The sequence below is a fragment of the Erpetoichthys calabaricus genome, chromosome 8, assembly GCF_900747795.2.
Source record: "Erpetoichthys calabaricus chromosome 8, fErpCal1.3, whole genome shotgun sequence".
NCBI classification, from domain to species: domain Eukaryota; kingdom Metazoa; phylum Chordata; class Cladistia; order Polypteriformes; family Polypteridae; genus Erpetoichthys; species Erpetoichthys calabaricus.
The window spans coordinates 5,730,788-5,750,923 of record NC_041401.2 but is presented as its reverse complement, the minus strand read 5'-3'; the positions used below and the strand labels follow the sequence as shown (position 1 = coordinate 5,750,923).

General features: G+C 45.7%; 1 protein-coding gene across 1 annotated transcript in view; it reads right to left on the bottom strand.

Annotated features, from left to right (window-relative positions):
* The window catches only part of itga4 (integrin alpha 4), a 187,487-nt gene that overhangs the window by 115,059 nt on the left and 52,292 nt on the right, over positions 1 to 20,136 (bottom strand). Inside the window, exons 7-10 of the mRNA XM_028806210.2 lie at positions 18,274 to 18,359; positions 18,064 to 18,129; positions 13,229 to 13,366; positions 658 to 766 (exon numbers count right to left, since the gene is read on the bottom strand). Coding sequence (XP_028662043.2) covers positions 658 to 766; positions 13,229 to 13,366; positions 18,064 to 18,129; positions 18,274 to 18,359 — 399 coding nt within the window. The remainder of the gene's footprint in view (positions 1 to 657; positions 767 to 13,228; positions 13,367 to 18,063; positions 18,130 to 18,273; positions 18,360 to 20,136) is intronic.

Here is a 20,136-nt window from a genome sequence, read left to right as displayed (position 1 = left end):
CAAGAACAGTAAAGAACAAAACGAAAGTGGCCTTTTCATTTGAATTCCATCAAACATCGATGGAAAAGACTGAAACATGCCGTCTGGAGAAGACTCCCTTCAAACCTGACCCAGCTAGAGCAGCTTGCTCAGGACAAGTAGGCCTAACGACCTGTGGACAGGTGCAGAAGTCTAACAGAGAGTTCCAGAAATCGCTCACGTGCAGGGATTGCAAACTCTTAAGATTGTGTCACCAAATATTAGGTGAAGGGTCCCGTCGTTTTTTGTCCATGTGATTTTCATTTGTGTTATTATTTGAAATATTCTGTTGAATTTAAAACTCGAAAGCAAAATCTGATTTTTGTTAAATCCGGAATAAACAATGATGGGTGTCAATGAAATTTGTCAGTTTCAGGTTATTTCAGAGACAATCGTGGGTTCTTCATTTTTCCTTGGAGGGGTGCTAACAAACTTGTCCATGTCTGTGATTGTGAAGAAATTATTTTAGCTTGAAAAATGCCAAACTTATCCTTTAAGCCTACTAATATAATGTTAAGCGTTTTAATGACACAGCCTTCATATCACCACTTCATGGGTTAGTAAAATGACACATGTTCTGCATAAAGCAATCATACAGGTGCCCCCTCAACCAGTCAGACAAAGCAATTCTTCTCTTACCTGTAAATCCGTCATTATCGATGTCCCCCAGATCTGTGATTGTTTCCCCAAACCGCGCTGAATAAGAATTGCTTCCCATGAGGGTGAATTCCAACTCCTCCATTTCAGCCTGAAACAAAATGTTAAAGGAAAATGAAAACTAAGAGTGTGGAGCCAGATGCTGTTTCTACTTTCGAATGTATGGCACAACGTGCGTTTACATGCACATACAAAACCGGGATAAGGTGAGTAAACCGGTTAAGGCAAAAATCTGGTTTCTTAAAAATCTATATGTTTACACGCGCCGAGTCCACTTCTGGAGTTCTCCTTTGTCAAAACGCTTTGACGTTGTGAAATTGCACAAAGAAAGACTAAGGCGTCAACATCGGCCGCCATGAATCCAAAACCACACAGGAAGCCGGTGATCGTTTTCATGTATTTTATAAATACGGTTAGTCCTTCATGTGTGGTGAAGAAAATGACACCCATCCTCTTTTTACACCATTGACCGATCTGATTGCGTTATGTGTCATGAACGGAAATTAAGTTATGAGTATTTTATGCTTTACTTACTGTCCCCCGTAGCTCCGCCCATGTATTAGAGAAACAGGACAAACTTTAAAAACCAATAATAAAAAAAAAAAACAACAACAAATGTAATTCTGGCCAAGATGAAGGTAGGTACACTCCACATTGGCACTATATCTGATCGTGTTCAGCTCTGACGGGAGAGTGTCCCCCGCATGGAGAGAAAAGCATGTGGCCGTGATATCTTTGCCAATGAACAGCTACCCTCTAAACCACACGTAGCTCTGATCTCTCTCTCAAAAATGTCAAACGTTACTCCTTAATAATCTCTAGATGATAATGTCTGCTGAACAAACAGGTATCGCTAGCTAAGCGGAGGTGAGGTGCACTCCAACACGTGGCGAGAGGTAGAGTGACTCGAATGGAGGCTGGTGAGTGAGTGAGTGAGTGAGTGAGTGAGTGAGTGAGTGAGTGAGTGAGTGAGTGAGTGAGTGAGTGAGTGAGTGAGTGAGTGAGTGAGTGAGTGAGAGAACCACCCAACTCCCCACTCCTAAGGTCATGCCTCCCTTTCCTCTTGGCCCGCAGCCTCTCTCTCATATCCATGCAAATATATCGGTACAAGCAAATTATGACTCTTTTGTTCATTTGGAGTTATTACTTTTCATGCCTCTATGTCACTTTAATGATTTCATATGTGATTATGTATTGATCTATTGTCTCTTTAAATGTGGGTGCAGGCGCTTCCCGACCAAGAGAACTTTTTTCAAGAACCCGGGACTTTTTGTAGCATTTCCATCAATCCATCCATCCTCTTCTGCTTATCCGAGGTCGGGTCGCGGGGGCAGCAGCTTGAGCAGAGATGCCCAGACTTCCCTCTCCCCGGCCACTTCTTCTAGCTCTTCCGGGAGAATCCCGAGGCATTCCCAGGCCACACGGGAGACATAGTCCCTCCAGCGTGTCCTGGGTCTTCCCCGGGGCCTCCTCCCGGCTGGACGTGCCCGGAACACCTCACCAGGGAGGCGTCCAGGAGGCATCCTGATCAGATGCCCGAGCCACCTCATCTGACTCCTCTCGACGCGGAGGAGCAGCGGCTCTACTCTGAGCCCCTCCCGGATGACTGAGCTTCTCACCCTTTCATTAAGGGAGAGCCCAGACACCCTGCGGAGGAAATTCATTTCAGCCGCTTGTATTCGCGATCTCGTTCTTTCGGTCACTACCCATAGCTCATGACCATAGGTGAGGGTAGGAACATAGATCGACTGGTAAATTGAGAGCTTTGCCTTACGGATCAGCTCCTTTTTCATCACAACAGACCGATGCAGAGCCCACATCACTGCGGACGCCGCACCGATCCGCCTGTCGATCTCACGCTCCATTCTTCCCTCACTTGTAAACAAGACCCCGAGATACTTGAACTCCTCTACTTGGGGCAGGATCTCGCTCCCAACCCTGAGAGGGCACTCCACCCTTTTCCGGCTGAGGACCATGGTCTCGGATTTGGAGGTGCTGATTCTCATCCCAGCTGCTTCACACTCAGCTGCGAACCGATCCAGAGAGAGCTGAAGATCACGGCCTGATGAAGCAAACAGGACAACATTATCTGCAAAAAGTAATGACCCAATCCTGAGTCCACCAAACCGGAACCCCTCAACACCCTGGCTGTGCCTAGAAATTCTGTCCATAAAAGTTATGAACAGAATTGGTGACAAAGGGCAGCCCTGGCGGAGTCCAACTCTCACTGGAAACGGGTTCGACTTACTGCCGGCAATGCGGACCAAGCTCTGACACCGATCGTACAGGGACCGAACAGCCCTTATCAGGGGGTCCGGTAACCCATACTCTCGGAGTACCCCCCACAGGATTCCCTGAGGGACACAGTCGAATGCCTTTTCCAAGTCCACAAAACACATGTAGACTGGTTGGGCGAACTCCCATGCACCCTCCAGGACCCTGCTAAGGGTGTAGAGCTGGTCCACTGTTCCGCGACCAGGACGAAAACCACACTGTTCTTCCTGAATCCGAGACTCGACTATCTGAAGGACCCTCCTCTCCAGAACCCCCGAATAGACTCTTCCAGGGAGGCTGAGGAGTGTGATCCCTCTGTAGTTGGAACACACCCTCCGGTCACCCTTCTTAAAGAGTGGGACCACCACCCCAGTCTGCCAATCCAGAGGCACTGTCCCTGATGTCCATGCAATGTTGTAGAGACGTGTCAACCAAGACAGTCCTACAACATCCAGAGCCTTGAGGAACTCCGGGCGTATCTCATCCACCCCCGGGGCCCTGCCACCAAGGAGTTTTTTGACCACCTCGGTGACCTCAGTCCCAGAGATGGGGGAGCCCACCTCCGAGTCCCCAGGCTCTGCTTCCTCATTGGAAGGCATGTTAATGGGATCGAGGAGGTCTTCGAAGTACTCCCCCCACCGACCCACAACATCCCGAGTTGAGGTCAGCAGCGCACCATCCCCACCATATACAGTGTTGACACTGCACTGCTTCCCCCTCCTGAGACGCCAGACGGTGGACCAGAACCTCCTCGAAGCCGTCCGAAAGTCGTTCTCCATGGCCTCCCCAAACTCCTCCCACGCCCGAGTTTTAGCCTCAGCAACCACCGAAGCCGCATTCCGCTTGGCCTGCCAGTACCTATTAGCTGCCTCCAGAGTTCCACAGGACAAAAGGGACAGGTAGGACTCCTTCTTCAGCTTGACGGCATCCTTCACCGCCGGTGTCCACCAACGGGTTCGGGGATTGCCGCCACGACAGGCAACGACCACCTTACGGCCACAGCTCCGGTCAGCCACCTCAACAATAGAGGCACGGAACATGGCCCATTCGGACTCAATGTCCCCCACCTCCCTCGGGATGTGGTCAAAGTTCTGCCTGAGGTGGGAGTTGAAGCTACTTCTGACAGGGGGCTCTGCCAGACGTTCCCAGCAGACCCTCACAACACGTTTGGGCCTACCACGCCTGACCGGCATCCTCCCCCACCATCGGAGCCAACTCACCACCAGGTGGTGATCAGTTGACAGCTCCGCCCCTCTCTTCACCCGAGTGTCCAAGACATGTGGCCGCAAGTCCGACGACACGAGCACAAAGTCGATCATCGAACTGAGGCCTAGGGTGTCCTGGTGCCAAGTGCACATATGAACACCCCTATGCTTGAACATGGTGTTTGTTATGGAATATCTGTGACGGGCACAGAAGTCCAATAACAAAACACCGCTCAGGTTCAGATTCCTCCCAATCACGCCATTCCAGGTTTCACTGTCATTGCCCACGTGAGCATTGAAGTCCCCCACCAGTACAAGGGAGTCCCCAGAAGGTATGCCCTCTAGCACCTCCTCCAGGGACTCCAAAAAGGGAGGGTACTTCGAACTGCTGTTCGGTGCATACGCACAAACAACAGTTAGGACCCGTCCCCCAACCCGAAGGCGGAGGGAGGCTACCCTCTCGTCCACCGGGGTAAACCCCAATGTACAGGCTCCAAGTCGGGGGGGCAATAAGTATGCCCACACCCGCTCGGCGCCTCTCACCGGGGGCAACTCCAGAGTGGTAGAGAGTCCAGCCCCTCTCAAGGAGATTGGTTCGAGAGTCCAAGCTGTGCGTCGAGGTGAGCCTGACTATATCTAGCCGGAACCTCTCAACCTCCCGCACAAGCTCAGGCTCCTTCCCCTTCAGAGAGGTGACATTCCACGTCCCAAGAGCCAGCTTCTGTAGCCGAGGATCGGACCGCCAAGGTCCCCGCCTTCGGCCACCACCCAACTCACACTGCACCCGACCTCCTTGGCCCCTCCCATAGGTGGGAAATTTTGTAGCATTTCCATAGAAAGCAATTCAGCCTATTTGTAATTACTGCTACTTTTTATAGCTGTTACTCCAGAGTATGTGCTATTGTGGGTGGGGCTCAGGAAATGAATTGTAGTGATTGGTTGACCACAAGCTCTGGCGCCATCTTACTGATCTGTCAGCAGTTTGGACTTTGGAGAGCGGTCGGTGATGATGGAGCACCACACTTCGCACCGCAGCATTCCTCATAGCTGCTTCCCTGGTGTGCTGCCATTCCACCATTTACAAGAGAAGCTTTAGAGCAGGCATCTCAAACTCTAGTCCTGGAGGGCCACAGTGGCTGCTGCAGGTTTTCATTCTAACCCTTTTCTTAATTATGTGACCTGTTTCTGCTGCTCATTAAATTCTTTTGAATTCATTTTAATTGGCCTGCTCTTGAAGACTCAGACCCCTGAATTTTCTTTTTCCTTAGTTAGCAGCCAAACAATAACGAAGTACAAAATGAACTAAAATATGACAAGCCAACTGTGACCATCATACAATATCTGAAAATAAAAAGGGTGGAGGTCTCAGGAATGTTGATTTTCTCAGGTCCCCAAAACATTGGAACCGAGATCTTAGAAAAGAGAAAATCAACAATTTCAGAAATGTCTGCTATTGCACAATGAGAGCAGCAACAAGCCATGGAATGAAAGAACGGGTTTAATTAACAACAAGACTTGGCACCTAATTAAGCAACTGGTTGGAGTGAAATTGGTTGGAGTTTGAGGCCCTGACTTAGTTGGTCTTCTGTTGGCTCACTCACTAAGGAAAGAAATGAAGCAATTCAGAGGAACAATGAAGAAATTCCGGGGAACAAATCTTAAAAAACAAGTCAATTAAAATGAATTCAAAAGACGTTAATTAGCAGCAGAAATAGGTCACTAATTAAGAAAAGGGTTAGAATGAAAACCTGCAGCCATTTCGGCCCTCCAGGACTGGAGTTTGAGATGTCTGCTTCAGAGCCAGCATAAAACATGGGCAAGCCTGATGAAGACAGCAAGGATCCATTGGGTGGGCGCTGTTTGGAACAGTGTGGTGATACATTAAGTTGGGTTTAATCTGCAGCCCATTTATTTTTTAATTATGTTTAATCAATGAATATGATGTCAGTTTCATATTGTGTGAGGTTTTTGGTGGGTATGGGCTGGTGAAAGTGAACAGACCTCAATGGGCCACTGGACTGGCATGTGGCACCGCGTTCACAGCTGGTGGTGTTTGCCCTTGACTGGCATGTGCTCAGCACCTGCCTTTGTGCTTTGGGTTTTTAAAGTAGAACACCAGACAGACGCAAAGGAAGCGTTGCAGCATAAACAGCGGGTCTCTTAGGCAACAGAGGGACAACAGAATGAGAGGAAGCGGCAGGGAGGAAGACACAGAAGGAGCTTTGCGTGCCTCACAGCTTCCCGTGCAAAAAGGTAGTCAATAAAGTGCGTCTTCTCTGAGGTCATCAAGAACGTTCTAGAAATGCAGAGAGGTGAAGGGTGTTATGGTCTGACTGGGCCTCATCCTGGGCTTTGGTTCCTTTACTGTACAATTGTGGCCAGAGGTTTCCATCCATCTCAACTAAAGACTTTCAAACTCGCACATGGTGTCACGTATTTATTATTATTTTATCAAAGGTGACTTACAACATTTGAGGTACAAATGGTTACATTTCTTTTTGTTTTGTCTTTTTACTAATTAGAGCAGGTGAAGTGCCTCACTCGTGGTCACACAGTGTCAATAGTGATCAGCTTCACATTCCCAGTGTTATGTTAAGTCCTTTAGGGTATCTCCTTTACTTCCACGAGAGGCAACGTCTGCTCATACTTTTGTATGCCAACTGCCAGTGTCTTTGTCCTCATGCACCAGCTAGAACAAGTTTTGCCAGCCTCCCAGTTACCCATGACTAACCTGCACAGTGGGCCAGCTATACAAAGAACTAGAGAAACTCAGTCAATGCAAAGCTGCTGGGCCCTGATGGTGTCCAACCTAAGGTTCTGAAAGAGTGCACTGGGCATATGTGTGTCTCTTTTCAGTATATCTGAGTCTGATAGGGCAAAGGGTCCCAGATGTATGGAAGACATCTCATGTGTTCCCATTACCTAAGACTGTGCCACCAAATGTAGCTTAAATGTCTATTAACTGGTGGCTCTAACGTCACACAGTATGAAGATCTCGGAAAGGCTAATATTGGCTTACTTGTCACCTCTGGTCAAAACAACACTAGACCTTCTGGAATTTTCCTACCAGTACTACGTAGGGGTCTTGCAGAATACAGCCTACTCCCATCTGGAGAAATAGGGCTGTAGGGTGAAGATCTTGTTTTTTTAATCCTCTGGTGCATTCAACACCACACAGCCAAGACTGCTAGGGAGACGCTCTGGTCAATGCAGGATGATGGTACCACAATGAACTACTTGACTGGTAGACCACAGCTTGTGAGGCTTAAGAACTGCTAATCGGACATCTCTCTATTGTAATAAAAAAATCTTGGGTCGAGACGTGATCTTCTCAGAAAGACACTTTGACGTTTCGCAAGACTAGACTTTACAACCTTTGGCAAGACCCGTGAGACGGTCACTTTTGCACTTCACGCCCTACTTACAAACAATATAAAACAAGATCACGGACATCTAACCTCTCAGCTGTTGGAATGCTTTTGTCAGACACACTTCATGAGCTCCCAGCTCTTAAAAATGTAATACGTTCTAGATGGCATGTCAATGACTAAGCGAAGAAGAAACAGCAGTTATGTGCAAATTATGAAAATAAGGAAAGTAATAATAAGCCCGGACCAAATGGAATTGAAAACCTCGTAGGTCCAATCGGGGTCAGAAATTAAAGACTTCATAAAGACGTTCAAAAACGTTGGCGTGATACACATGCAGAGCAGGTCAGAGATTATGAAAGCAGTGGAATTCGAATGGCTCAAAAAAGATGTTGGCTCGATACACATGCAGAGCAAGTTACAGATTATGAAAGTAGTAAAATTCGAAAGTATCAAAAAAAAGAAAGTAGCACAAAGAAACGGAAATTATTACTCGGTGAAATAACGGAACAGCAAAAAGAGATCGAATATATGGACATAAGTGATATGTCAGGAGTATGTAGATATTGTAAGGCTTTAAAGTTTAAGTCGGAGACTTGTAGATCGTCTAATTCGTGTTGCCATCAGGGAAAAGTAGTGTTGCCTCCCAATGAAAAGGCGCATCCGTGAGAATTAAAAGATTTGTTGTTTGGTGAAAGTGAAATCCACAAACACTACAGGCAAAAAATCAGAGTCTACAATAATCTGTTCGCGTTCGCATCATTCAATACTCAAAACGTAGATTTAAACAATAATGGACCATACGCTATGAGAATCTGTGGTCCCGCAACAATTAAAGCTACGACAAGTTTAATTTAGAAGAAACCATAATTTGGTCAGGTGTATATTTATGATCATGGAGAAGCGATGCAACATAGAATCGAAAGAGTAGGTAACAATTCCCATGAAAATAATAGTCTCTTTAAATTGTATATTAAAATGTATATTGTAGGCGGAGTGGTGGCTCTGAGGCTAGGGATCTGCACTGGCAATCGGAAGGTTGCTGGTTCGAATCCCATAAAATGCCAAAAAGGAACTCTGCTCTGTTGGGCCCTTAAGCAAGGCCCTTAACCTGCAATTGCTAAGCGCTTTGAGTAGTGAGAAAAGCGCTATATAAATGCAAAGTATTATTATTATTATTATCCGGATAACCAAACCCAGGGGTGGGTGAGCGAAGCGAGCACAGCCCCCTAGTACATAAGATTATTATCTTGTTATACGTATATTTGTGTCTTTATCATCTACTGTTATAACCCTGTAAATTCTTTGGGATTAATAAACTTGCAGCCTTGTGTCCAACAGGGGGCGCTCTTTCGTAATTGCGGTGTGTTATATAACCTGACTCTACATAGATATAATATAATATACTTTTAATTCAGCCATTTGCTATAAATACGCTATAGAAATACTGAAACAGTGTGTTCGGGTGACACAGCAAATCTTTATCAGCTCAGGTAAATGGTATGAAAAGATGATGGATGTGATTTATTTCACTTCACATGGTGGACTAAACGTATTTATAAAACATAAGAAAATGATCCCGTTTCGCTGTGCTTCTGGTCAGTTTAAATTCATACATGGGCTTATAGGATTTAGTAAGAAATGCTGGCCAGTCAAATGTGCAGTTTTTCATACAAAAGAAAAAAAGTAATGCAAATGTAACTCACGGTTTATAACGCATTATGTTTTAATATACGTAACATATTTAGTTACTTTTTTGTAAGAATGTTAATATTAACATTCCCCACATTGCTTGGGAGACACTAGTCTTACTGAAGCCAGGCATATCCTCTTTAATAAAATCCCTGTGTGCGTCCAGGTGTCCGTGTGTGTGTGTCTTCTGGTGAAGTGCGCATGCGCGGGGCACGGTGCGATGCGTGATATTACTGTCAGAGAAAATTACAGGCGTTTTATGGAAATACAAACCAGTATTACTGCGAGAGGAAATTAAAGGTACACAATACAGTGATGCATATTACAGCCACAGACAAGCCAGTATTACTGTCAGAGAAAATTAAAGGCATATTACCGACGCGCATGCCTGTATTACCGCCAGAGAAAATTAAAGGTACAGTAATCCCTCCTCCATCGCGGGGGTTGCGTTCCAGAGCCACCCGCGAAATAAGAAAATCCGCAAAGTAGAAACCATATGTTTATATGGTTATTTTTATATTGTCATGCTTGGGTCACAGATTTGCACAGAAACACAGGAGGTTGTAGAGAGACAGGAACGTTATTCAAACACTGCAAACAAACATTTGTCTCTTTTTCAAAAGTTTAAACTGTGCTCTATGACAAGACAGAGATGACAGTTCCGTCTCACAATTAAAAGAATGCAAACATATCTTCCTCTTCAAAGGAGTGCGCGTCAGGAGCAGAGCATGTCACAGAGAGAGAGAAAAGCAAACAAATCAATAGGGCTGTTTGGCTTTTAAGTATGCGAAGCACCGCGGCACAAAGCTGTTGAAGGCGGCAGCTCACACCCCCTCCGTCAGGAGCAGAGAGAGAGAGACAGAGTTTGTTTTTCAATCAAAAATCAATACGTGCCCTTCGAGCTTTTAAGTATGCGAAGCACTGTGCAGCATGTCGCTTCAGGAAGCAGCTGCACAGAAAGTAGCAACGTGAAGATAATCTTTCAGCATTTTTAGACGAGCGTCCGTATCGTCTAGGTGTGCAAACAGCCCCCCTGCTCAATCCCCCTACGTCAGGATCAGAGAAAGTCAGCGCAAGAGAGAGAGGGAGAAAAGTAAGCTGGGTAGCTTCTCAGCCATCTGCCAATAGCGTCCCTTGTATGAAATCAACTGGGCAAACCAACTGAGGAAGCATGTACCAGAAATTAAAAGACCCATTGTCCACAGAAATCTGTGAACCAGCAAAAAATCCGCGATATATATTTAAATATGCTTACATATAAAATCCGCGATGGAGTGAAGCCGCGAAAGGCGAAGCGCGATATAGCGAGGGATTACTGTATATTATGAACGTACAAGCCAGCGAACGTACAAGACAGTATTACTGTCACAAAAGATTAAAGACACACAATACACGGTGGCAGCCCACAAAGAACGGTCAGCTCAGCAAGTAAACATCAAGAAAAGAAAGGCAGAAAGACAAAGAAAAATACGACCAACAAACAGAATGAGGTCAAGGTCCCTTGCCATTTAATATAGACTGTTCCTACTAATGTTTATGCATTACTGTTCTAGCGCCCATTATTGTAACGGGCCTAATGACTAGTAATATATACAACTAGAGACAGCCATGAGTGGATTTTACTTAAAACTGGGTGGAAACAATTAGACGTCTCACTGAGTGTCACATTTTTAGACCAATCCAATACCTCATGAAGGCGGCCAACAAACGTAGGGGCGGGGATAGTGAGCTGAAGACAGCAGAGATGCCCTTGTTAACCTGCTCTGACAGACAACAAGTTTCTGACTACAATAAACTGTACAGCCGAAAAGTCTCCTAAAAAAAGACACCCATTAAACATCTGTGTGTTGCGTGTGCACGGAGCTCATTGCGCATGTTAAAGATAAACATAACCTGGTGGAAGGGAAAAACCATTCTGTACATTTAGATTATGCACTGGCATTCAAAGACATGAGACATGAATGATATGTCGTCGCAGGTGCTATGGGTGCTCTCCATTGTTCAGCGTTACGACAATAGCAGAGGAGTCAATGTAACCTTCAAAGAATTGGCAGCTGTAAAATATGCATTTGAAGTAAACAGTGTGTCACATGCCATTAAAAGAGTTATTAAGAGAGCTGATAACGAAGAACCACAAGAGACGCAGATGTCAGTGCTCAAAACACCTGAATCGACAAATCTGCTTAACGACACCAGCTGATCCACCGATGAGGCTACAATACATAAACCTCCTGACTACACGTCTAAACGAATAACTTAAGAAATGTAACATTACTGTCTAAGTGGAAATGCAAACATGCCGTGACAACATGGCCGCAGCATTTTAACACATTGTATATCCGCAGAGCACAATGCTTATCTACGCTCTGTTCATTGTTATGACGTAAAGTGATTCAATGATGAAAATGATGGAAAGATATCATAGCCGACAGAAGAGTGTTTCAAACAGAAGGAGCCAAGTAGATCTCACTTCTGTCGCAGTGCTCATTAAAATGTACAAGTTGGTCATTAAGCTTCAGTTACTTTGTGCTTCTGAGTGGATAACAACTTTTGATTTTCTCTCAGTGTCAAGCCTTTTCTTCAGTATCTCTTACTCTTTGCCTGAAAGCAGCAATTTAAAACTCAGTTACTGGAGAAGCTGAGGGCGGGTGTTTTAGGAGGAAGCCTTGTGGGCAGAGCCTTTGCAGTGCAGGATTTCACTACCGTTGATTACACACTTTTTAACGGTTGGCCGCCAGATGTGTATACTTGTTCGATAATCACATCTGGCCCCACAAGACTTGGGGGTCAAAAGGCTCCATGCATTCCATGTGGATTCACGACAGCCATTGATAATGCAGATTCTTTTTTTTAGAGAATTTTTATGATGTCGGAGTCTTTATGATGCCGGTCGGCTTATGATTCCAAGGATTAATAAAATAACAGTAGGAGGTCGAGCTTTTAGTTACAGAGGGCCCCTAAACTGTGGAGTGGTCTGCCTGCTACTATAAGAGATGCCCCTTTGGTCTCAGCTTTCAAATCCCGGCTGAAGACTCACTACTTCAGTTTAGCACACCCTGACTAGAGCTGCTGATTAACTGTACAGACTGCATCTCTGTTGTTAGTTTTTAGCACTAAAACATAAGTAACAAAATAGTTAGAATTTGTTACTAACCCTCACCTGTTCTGTTTCTCTTCTCTGTACTCAAATGTGGTACTTGGTGCCACGGCCCACCTGCCAAGTTGTTTTGCCTGCCTAAGGTAAAGTCATCTCTGATGGAGGATCACAGGTATCATCGGGTAAGGGGTCCTTTCATCAGATTGGCGCTGACTCAGGTGTGGAATGGCCAAATGGGAGAAGCAGCTTCATGGCTGAGATTTCCAGGACTCTGAACAAATCCAAATTGTATTATGTGAATTCTACTCTGTACTTGTAATATTTCAACTGCACTATTATATTGTATTGAGGATTACTTGTGTTCTGTTCTGTGTATTGTATTGTATTTTCCCCCTTTTTTTTTGACACCCACTGCACACCCAACCTACCTGGAAAGGGGTCTCTCTTTGAACTGCCTTTCCTGAGGTTTCTTCCATCTTTTCTCTACAAGGGTTTTTTTTGGGAGTTTTCCCTTGTCTTCTTAGAGAGTCAAGGCTGGGGGGCTATCAAAAAGGCAAGGCCTGTTAAAGCTCATTGCGACCCTCCTTGTGTGATTTTGAGCTAGATAAAAATAAATTGTATTGTATTTTGTCAAAAGGGAATTTCAGAAGTGCACTTGTGCATGTAAAGGGGGCTTTTTAAGAAAAAAGGCTTCTGCCTTAACTGGGTAACTCACCTTCTCCCAGTTTTGTGTGTGCTTGTAAATGTATAAAATGACTCCGTCTTCCCAATCTCCACTTTCACTCCATTAATGCTTTATCATCATTTCGCATTGTTCTTTTCTTTCTAAAGGGTCTTTTAACTGAAAGAGACCCAACCCATAGCACAACATTCAAGACCCCAGCAGGGGCCCAAGTGCACAATGGCAGCAGACTTACATCTCCTCGGTTCAAGTACACGTAGACTCTCCCTTCTTCTCTAACGGTGCTGAACATGGGTGCGCCAACAAGCAGGTCAGTCAGTCCGTCTGAATTCAGGTCGGCCGCGCAGAGAGAAGCACCATAATAGGATCCAAGCTGAAAAACAAGAGGGAGACAAAATGATTTATTAGTATGGAGACGGCCAAGCCAAGCAAAAAAGACGTCAGTGGGCTGGTGAGGCGTGCCAGAGCAGCAGTGTGGCACTCCACTTGAATCATCGAGAGCTTCCTGTTTTCACATCCTTCACACTTTGGTATTGGTTTCCCCCCCTTCTGACCCTCCTGGTTTCCTCAATGAGCGGACTGTGGCTTCAAAAATATAAGACGGAGGCTTTCAGGTGCCACGTGTGACAAGTCAAAAGGTGAGGAACGGGGCAACCACCCAACGGTCCGCCTGTACTCTTGTCGCAGTAATTTGTTATTTTTATTCATTCAGTTAGCCTTGAACCTTTGTGGACCCCTAAAGTGGTCATTACTGTAGAGATTAGAGAGGTAGTACAGTCTATGTGTTATGAAGGCCAGGCTCAAACAAAAATCCAAAAAATCTTCACCTTTGACTGCAGGCCATAAGGAGAAACTCCCAACACTTCCAAATAAAAAATGGACGTATCAAAATCCTGATAGTCAAAGCCAAAGCGTGAGACAAAAATCATTTCATGTGCTTCAATCACCGCAGCGTTTGCATATTTTCTGGTTGGGATTCTGCTTTGGGACTGTGTTTTGGGACTTGTTCACTTGTTCCTGTTACAGCAATGAAGCAGCCCTGTTAAAGGTTTACAATAAACCTCCTCCACGTCTGGTGCTTCCTGTCTTGCTATATGGTTGCGAGATATGGACGCTATCCAGTGACCTGAGATGAAGACTGGACTCCTTTGGTACTGTGTCTCTCCTGAAAATCCTTGGGTGCCGCTGGTTTGACTTTGTGTTGCTCACGGAGTCCCGAATGAGGCACGTGACCTGCATTGTGAGGGAGCGTCAGTTACGGCACAACGGCCGAGGGTGATCCGGCTTGTAAGATCCTCATTGCTGGGGACCCAAGTGGCTGGACCAGGCCAAGGGGTCGCCCACGTAACACCCGGCTGCGGCAGATAGGGGGTCATTTCCAGAGGGTGGGACTGGACCGCGTGTCTCCCTGGGGGGTTGCAAACCGGGATCCCGAGTTGTTTCATCGTGTGGTGGGTGCGGCAACACACTGTACCATTGCACGCTCCCCAACTTGACTTGACATGACTAACTACTGACGCTGGACATTCTGCTGTTCTTGCCTCAGCTTCTGATGCTATGGATCATGCGACTCTTATATCCTGCCTGGAACAGTATGTAGGCATCCAAGGTGATGCCCTTAAATGGTTTACATCTTTTCCTATAGCCCCCCATACCTGCGGGGTTCCACGGGTGTCCAACCTTGGACCAGTTTTCTTTTTGTTATACACGTGACCTGTAGGCTCACTTGTCAAGAAGTATGGCTTCTCTTTTCACTGCCATGCTGATGACACTCAAATGTATTTTCCACTAAAATCAAAGCTGAGTGAGACAATACAGACCCTCCCCATGTGTGCTTGAATGATCTTAAAACCCGAATGGCAATGAATTTACTTGAACTAAATGATAATAAATTGTGGTGTTCAAACACTCTGAAACTTCTGAGTGTCTCTGATGTTGCTCTTGGATCCCTTGCCATGTATCATAAAGCTTCATTGAGGAACCTCGCAATGGTTTTTAACAGCTCATTCAATCTCGACAAACGGATAAACTTGATGGTTAAACGCAGTTTTTTCCAGCTGAGAAGTTTAGCTGAGGCTTTTCTTTCTTTTAGTGATCTTGAAAAGGCCATCCATGTTTTTATAACATCTCACTTGGACTATTTCAATTCTTTGATTGTAATTGTAGGTACTGATCAGGCCTTATTACAACTCCAGGAGGTTTGCTGTGTCTCCCAGCACAGTCTCAAGGGCATGGTGGAGATTCCAGGAGTCAGGCAGTTCCTCTAGGAGAGCTGGACAGGGCCCCTCGTAGAAGGTCCTTAACCCATCAGCGGGACCCACTGATATCTGCTCCTTTGGGCAAGGAGGAACACGAAGAGCATTGTCAGAGCCTACAAAATGACCTCCAAGGCAGGCCATTAGTGTGAATGTCTCTGACCAATCAGAAATAGACTTCATGAAGATGGCCCGACGTCCTCTAGTGGGCACCGTTCAGCTCAATTGGCATTTGCCATCAAATACCAGAATTGGCACCCTGTGCTTTTCACATATGAGAGCAGGTTCACCGTGAGCACAGGTGACAGACGTGAAAGGGTCTGGAGAAGCCATGGAGAACGTTATGCTGCCTGTAACATTGTTCAGCATGACCGGTTTGGTGGGTTGGTTGGTCAGTGATGGTATATCTGGGGAGGCATATCCATAGAGGGACGCACAGACCTTTACAGGCTAGACAACGGCACCTTGACTGCCATTAGGTATCGGGATGAAATCCTTGGACCCATTGTCAGACTCTATGCTGGTTCCTCCTGGTGCACGACAATGCCCGGCCTCATGTGGCGAGAGGATGAAGGAATTGATACCATTGACTGGCCCTCACGCTCACTCGCCTAACATCAATCCAATAGAACACCTCTGGGTGGGACATTTTGTTTGGGTCCATCAGACACCTCAGACTGTCCAGGAGCTCAGTGATGCCCTGGTCCAGATCTGGGAGGAGATCCCCCAGGACACCATCCGTCATCTCACTAAGGTTAGCATACAAGCACATGGGGGGCATACAAACTACTGAGTATGATTTGGAGTTGCTGCAATGAAATTTTGGCAAAATGGACTTGCCTGCCTGCCACATCATTTTTTCCCCTTTGATTTTCGGGGTGTGTTTGAGTTCAGCCCTCTCTCTGTCGGTTGATCGTTTTCTGCCATCCTTTCGTTCCTAACACATTACCACATCAGTCCATAGCAGTAGAGACAGCCAGCAGGATTTCTTCTAAGTGTTCCTTTCATTTTTTTGATATTATATATATTTGTACACTGCAGTGGGTTGGCACCCTGCCCGGGATTGGTTCCTGCCTTGTGCCCTGTGTTGGCTGGGATTGGCTCCAGCAGACCCCCGTGACCCTGTGTTCGGATTCAGCGGGTTGGATAATGGATGGATGGATGGATATATTTATACACTGTTTCTTTTACCCTTTCTTGTACAGCACTTTGGTTCAGTTTTGGCTGTTGTAAATGAGCTTTATAAATAAAGTTTGACTTGATCTTCAGGTTGCCTTTTAGGCGAAGCTTTTTTTGCACATTTTGAGCCCTTTGATGTGATCCATCTCCTATTTTGTTAAATAGACTTTTTTTAATGAGTTTACTGGTTTCTCTCTCTTGCAAGGCATTGTTGATATTTCTTGAGACTTTTGTTGCACTTTGAACTTTTAAAGTCGCTTTCCTTATTTTGGGCCTGCGTAGGCCACAACCAGCTGGTTGCATTTGGGGATGGCTAACTCTGAGTGAGCATCTTCAAGGCAGGCCAGTAAAGGTTGGGTCTTTTGGAGGCCATGTCCGTGACTCCAGATTATAACAATCTGTCATTCTCACTCAAGATTTGGAGATTATCCAGTGCTTCTTTGCACTGATGTTTCCCTTGGAGATCTTGCTCTTCCGCCACAGTCTTCTTTCTTATTGTGGAGTTATGAAAAGTAACTTAAGCAGAGGATACTGAGGTCTGCAGTCCTTTGGATGTTCTATTGGGATTGTCTATGACTTTTTCCATGAATGAATACTGTGCCTTTGGCTGGCCTGACCCAAATGTTCTCCATTTGAGACAATGGCTCTCTCTGTCAGGAAAGGTCTTGCCAGGACAGGTTGGGGGGCATGCACTGGTACAGTGCGTTGTCGCACCCAACACACGATGAAACAGTGTGGGATCCTGGTTGACAACTCCCCCAGACAGACATGTGGTCCAGTCCCACCCTCCAGAAATGACCCTCTATCTGCCACAGCCAGGTGTTATGTAGGTGTCCCCTTGACCTTGTCCAGCCACTCGGGTCCTCAACAATGAGGGTCCTGAGAGCCAGATCACTCCCGGGGAATGGCGCCACATGGCTGAAGTGCCATAACTGACACTCCCTCACGATGCAGGTCATGTGCCTCACTTGAGACTCCATGAGCAACACAAAGTCAAACAAGCAGTACCCAAGGATGCTCCGGAGAGACACAGTACTGAAGGAGTCCAGTCTTCACCTCAGGTCACTGGATAGCCTCCATGTCTCACCACCATATAGAAAAACAGCAAGCACCAGGACTCTAACTCTCATTGTGGTGCTACAGAATTTGCTTTGTCTCTTCCTCCTGACTGGTGAAGGTTCATCAACTTTCTACATCACATTTTCTGTAATTTTCTTTGGTCGAGGCATCAGGTTTCTGTGGTGACCACTTCACTGCCATGGTGAAGCTTAGATTAACAGGGTTGCCTGCATTCAGTCAACGGAGTTGAATTATCATTGAACTTTGGTCAGTAGAATGAGTGAATGACTAAGAGGGGGCAATTACTTTTTCACACATGCACTGGAAGACTTTATGACTTAAAATTTTTGAGCAATAATTTAGAAAAGGTGTTCAATGTCACAGCTTATTTTACATTTTGACTAAAGATCTAAAGCCATTCCAAACCAAAAGGAGGAGATCAGGATGGGGGCAAACACGTTTTCACAACACTGCCATAAATAAACCCTCCCCACATGCCAGCCTGAGGGGTACATGCCCTCTAGGTGTCCTGAGGAGTGAAGTCCACCAATCAAATTAATCAAAGCGTCTGTCTTACCAGCTTCCCGTTCAACTGGGTGATGATCCTCAGCTGACTGCTGGCCGAGACACCAAAGATGTAAACCTGGAGTGGCAATGGGAAACAAAACCATTCATTTGTAAGTTGAAGGTCACTTTTATCTTAAAACATTGTCACCATAGCCCACCATGAATCAGGAAAGCCCCAAACCTGCAGAGGCCCCATAAAGTACAAAAGCAGATGTCTTACTTTACCAGTCTGGCCATATTGAGGGGCACCACCAACAACTTCAGTGCTTGTAGGGCTCAAAAAATGCCCGGCAGAGACAGAATAGCCTGGTGAGAAGAGACGATGATTAATCTCAAATCATGAAACATGGAAAACTAAAGCTGTGCAGACCCGGTGAGAGCGAGAAGGTGCTGTGCCCATCGTTGATTTGAGACGCCAATGAATTCAGACCCTTCACACGCCTTCTAAGGGCAGCTTGCATGTTCTCCCCAATACAACCCAAGGCCATACTGTCATGTGAATTGACGACTATAAATTGGCCCAGTGTACCCCTAGATGGAATGGCACCCCCACACACAGATGGCGCCTGTCACATGCCTGTTGCTGCCAGGACTGGCTGTGGGTCACCGTGACTCATGTACAGTTAGTTGCACAGGACTAAGGCAGAGCTTCTCAAGTTCAGCTGTGGCACCCCGCTGTCGGTAAAGTTTTTTGTCCCCCTCTCCACCTACCCCTAAGTTTCCCAATCAGTCAGTCCTCTTTACCTGATCGCAGTACTTAATTTGCATTTAGAAAACAGCAGTCATATGACATTAACATTTATCAGAAATTTAGAAATATTTCCCTTTTGGCCATAGTTTTAACTTTTGTTTTTTTTAATTTTCCAATCTTTTTTTCTGTGGCCTCCTGTATTATGCCCAAATAATGACAATAATTGTCAGGTCCAAGTAGGTGACAACCTCCATTTCTGGGAGCTTAACTGAGGGGAAAAGTTATTGTTAAAAGGAGGAAGAACAATTGAAAGATGACTAAGGCCTCAATCCCAGGGGTGCAAAGGGTTCCAGAGTTATGGGAGAGTATGACCAGGACCCACTGTAGCGCACCTTATGTAAAGGTACAGAATAAGAACGGCAAAAAGTACAGCGGGTGCCACATTATCATGGAATTTTTGAGACCTGTCAGGTATGTTACTTGGTGGGTCTGCTCATCCACACACACACACACAGATACAGACACACACACGTACACATTGAGATCCTATCCAGACAGAATGCCAATTGCCACTCACCCCAGATAGGACTTGCTGTGGTCATTAAAGATCCCAGGCCATCTTATGAAAAGTGTAGGGTATACCCCAATGTCCCGGCTAAATTGACCATCCATTCTGTCCCCCTCACGACTCACATTAGAACCCTCAACATTCTTTTCCTTATATAATCATTCTTTACATTTATATAGCGTACTTCTCACTACTCAAGGCGCTTCAGTGAGTGGGGAGCCAATTCAATCACCATTAATGTGCAGTATAAACCTGGATGATGTGACGGCAGCCATTTTTTGTGCCAGTATGCCAGGTTAGAGGAAAAGAGGAAGGCCTAAGAGAAGGTTTACGGATGTGGTGAGAGAGGACATGCAGGTGACAGTGCAAGATGACGAGGACAGGAAGATATGGAAAAAGATGATCCACTGTGGCAACCCCTAACTGAAAGATGAAGAAGATGATGCTGTGAAGAGGTGAGAGAGATAGCCAATTACAGACAGGGGATGAATGGATGAGGCAGTGATGGGCAATTTATCCAGGACATCAGGATGTACCCTAATCTCTATAAATGATCTTGTAAGTCCACAGAGAGTCAGAATCTCCGTTTTACATTTCATCTGAAGGACAGCACCATTTTTAGAGCAAAGTGTCCCTGTCACTGCACACGTTCATTGGAATACACATTCAGACCACAGGGCAGGTGTCCCCAGCTGTTTTCACCAACATCTCTTCCAGCAGCAACCCAAGCTTTTCTTAGATGGCTGATCATCCAATTACTGGTTAGGCCCGAACATGCTTAGCTTCTGGTGGATGACTTCTTCTGAAGCGCACGTGGCACCAAC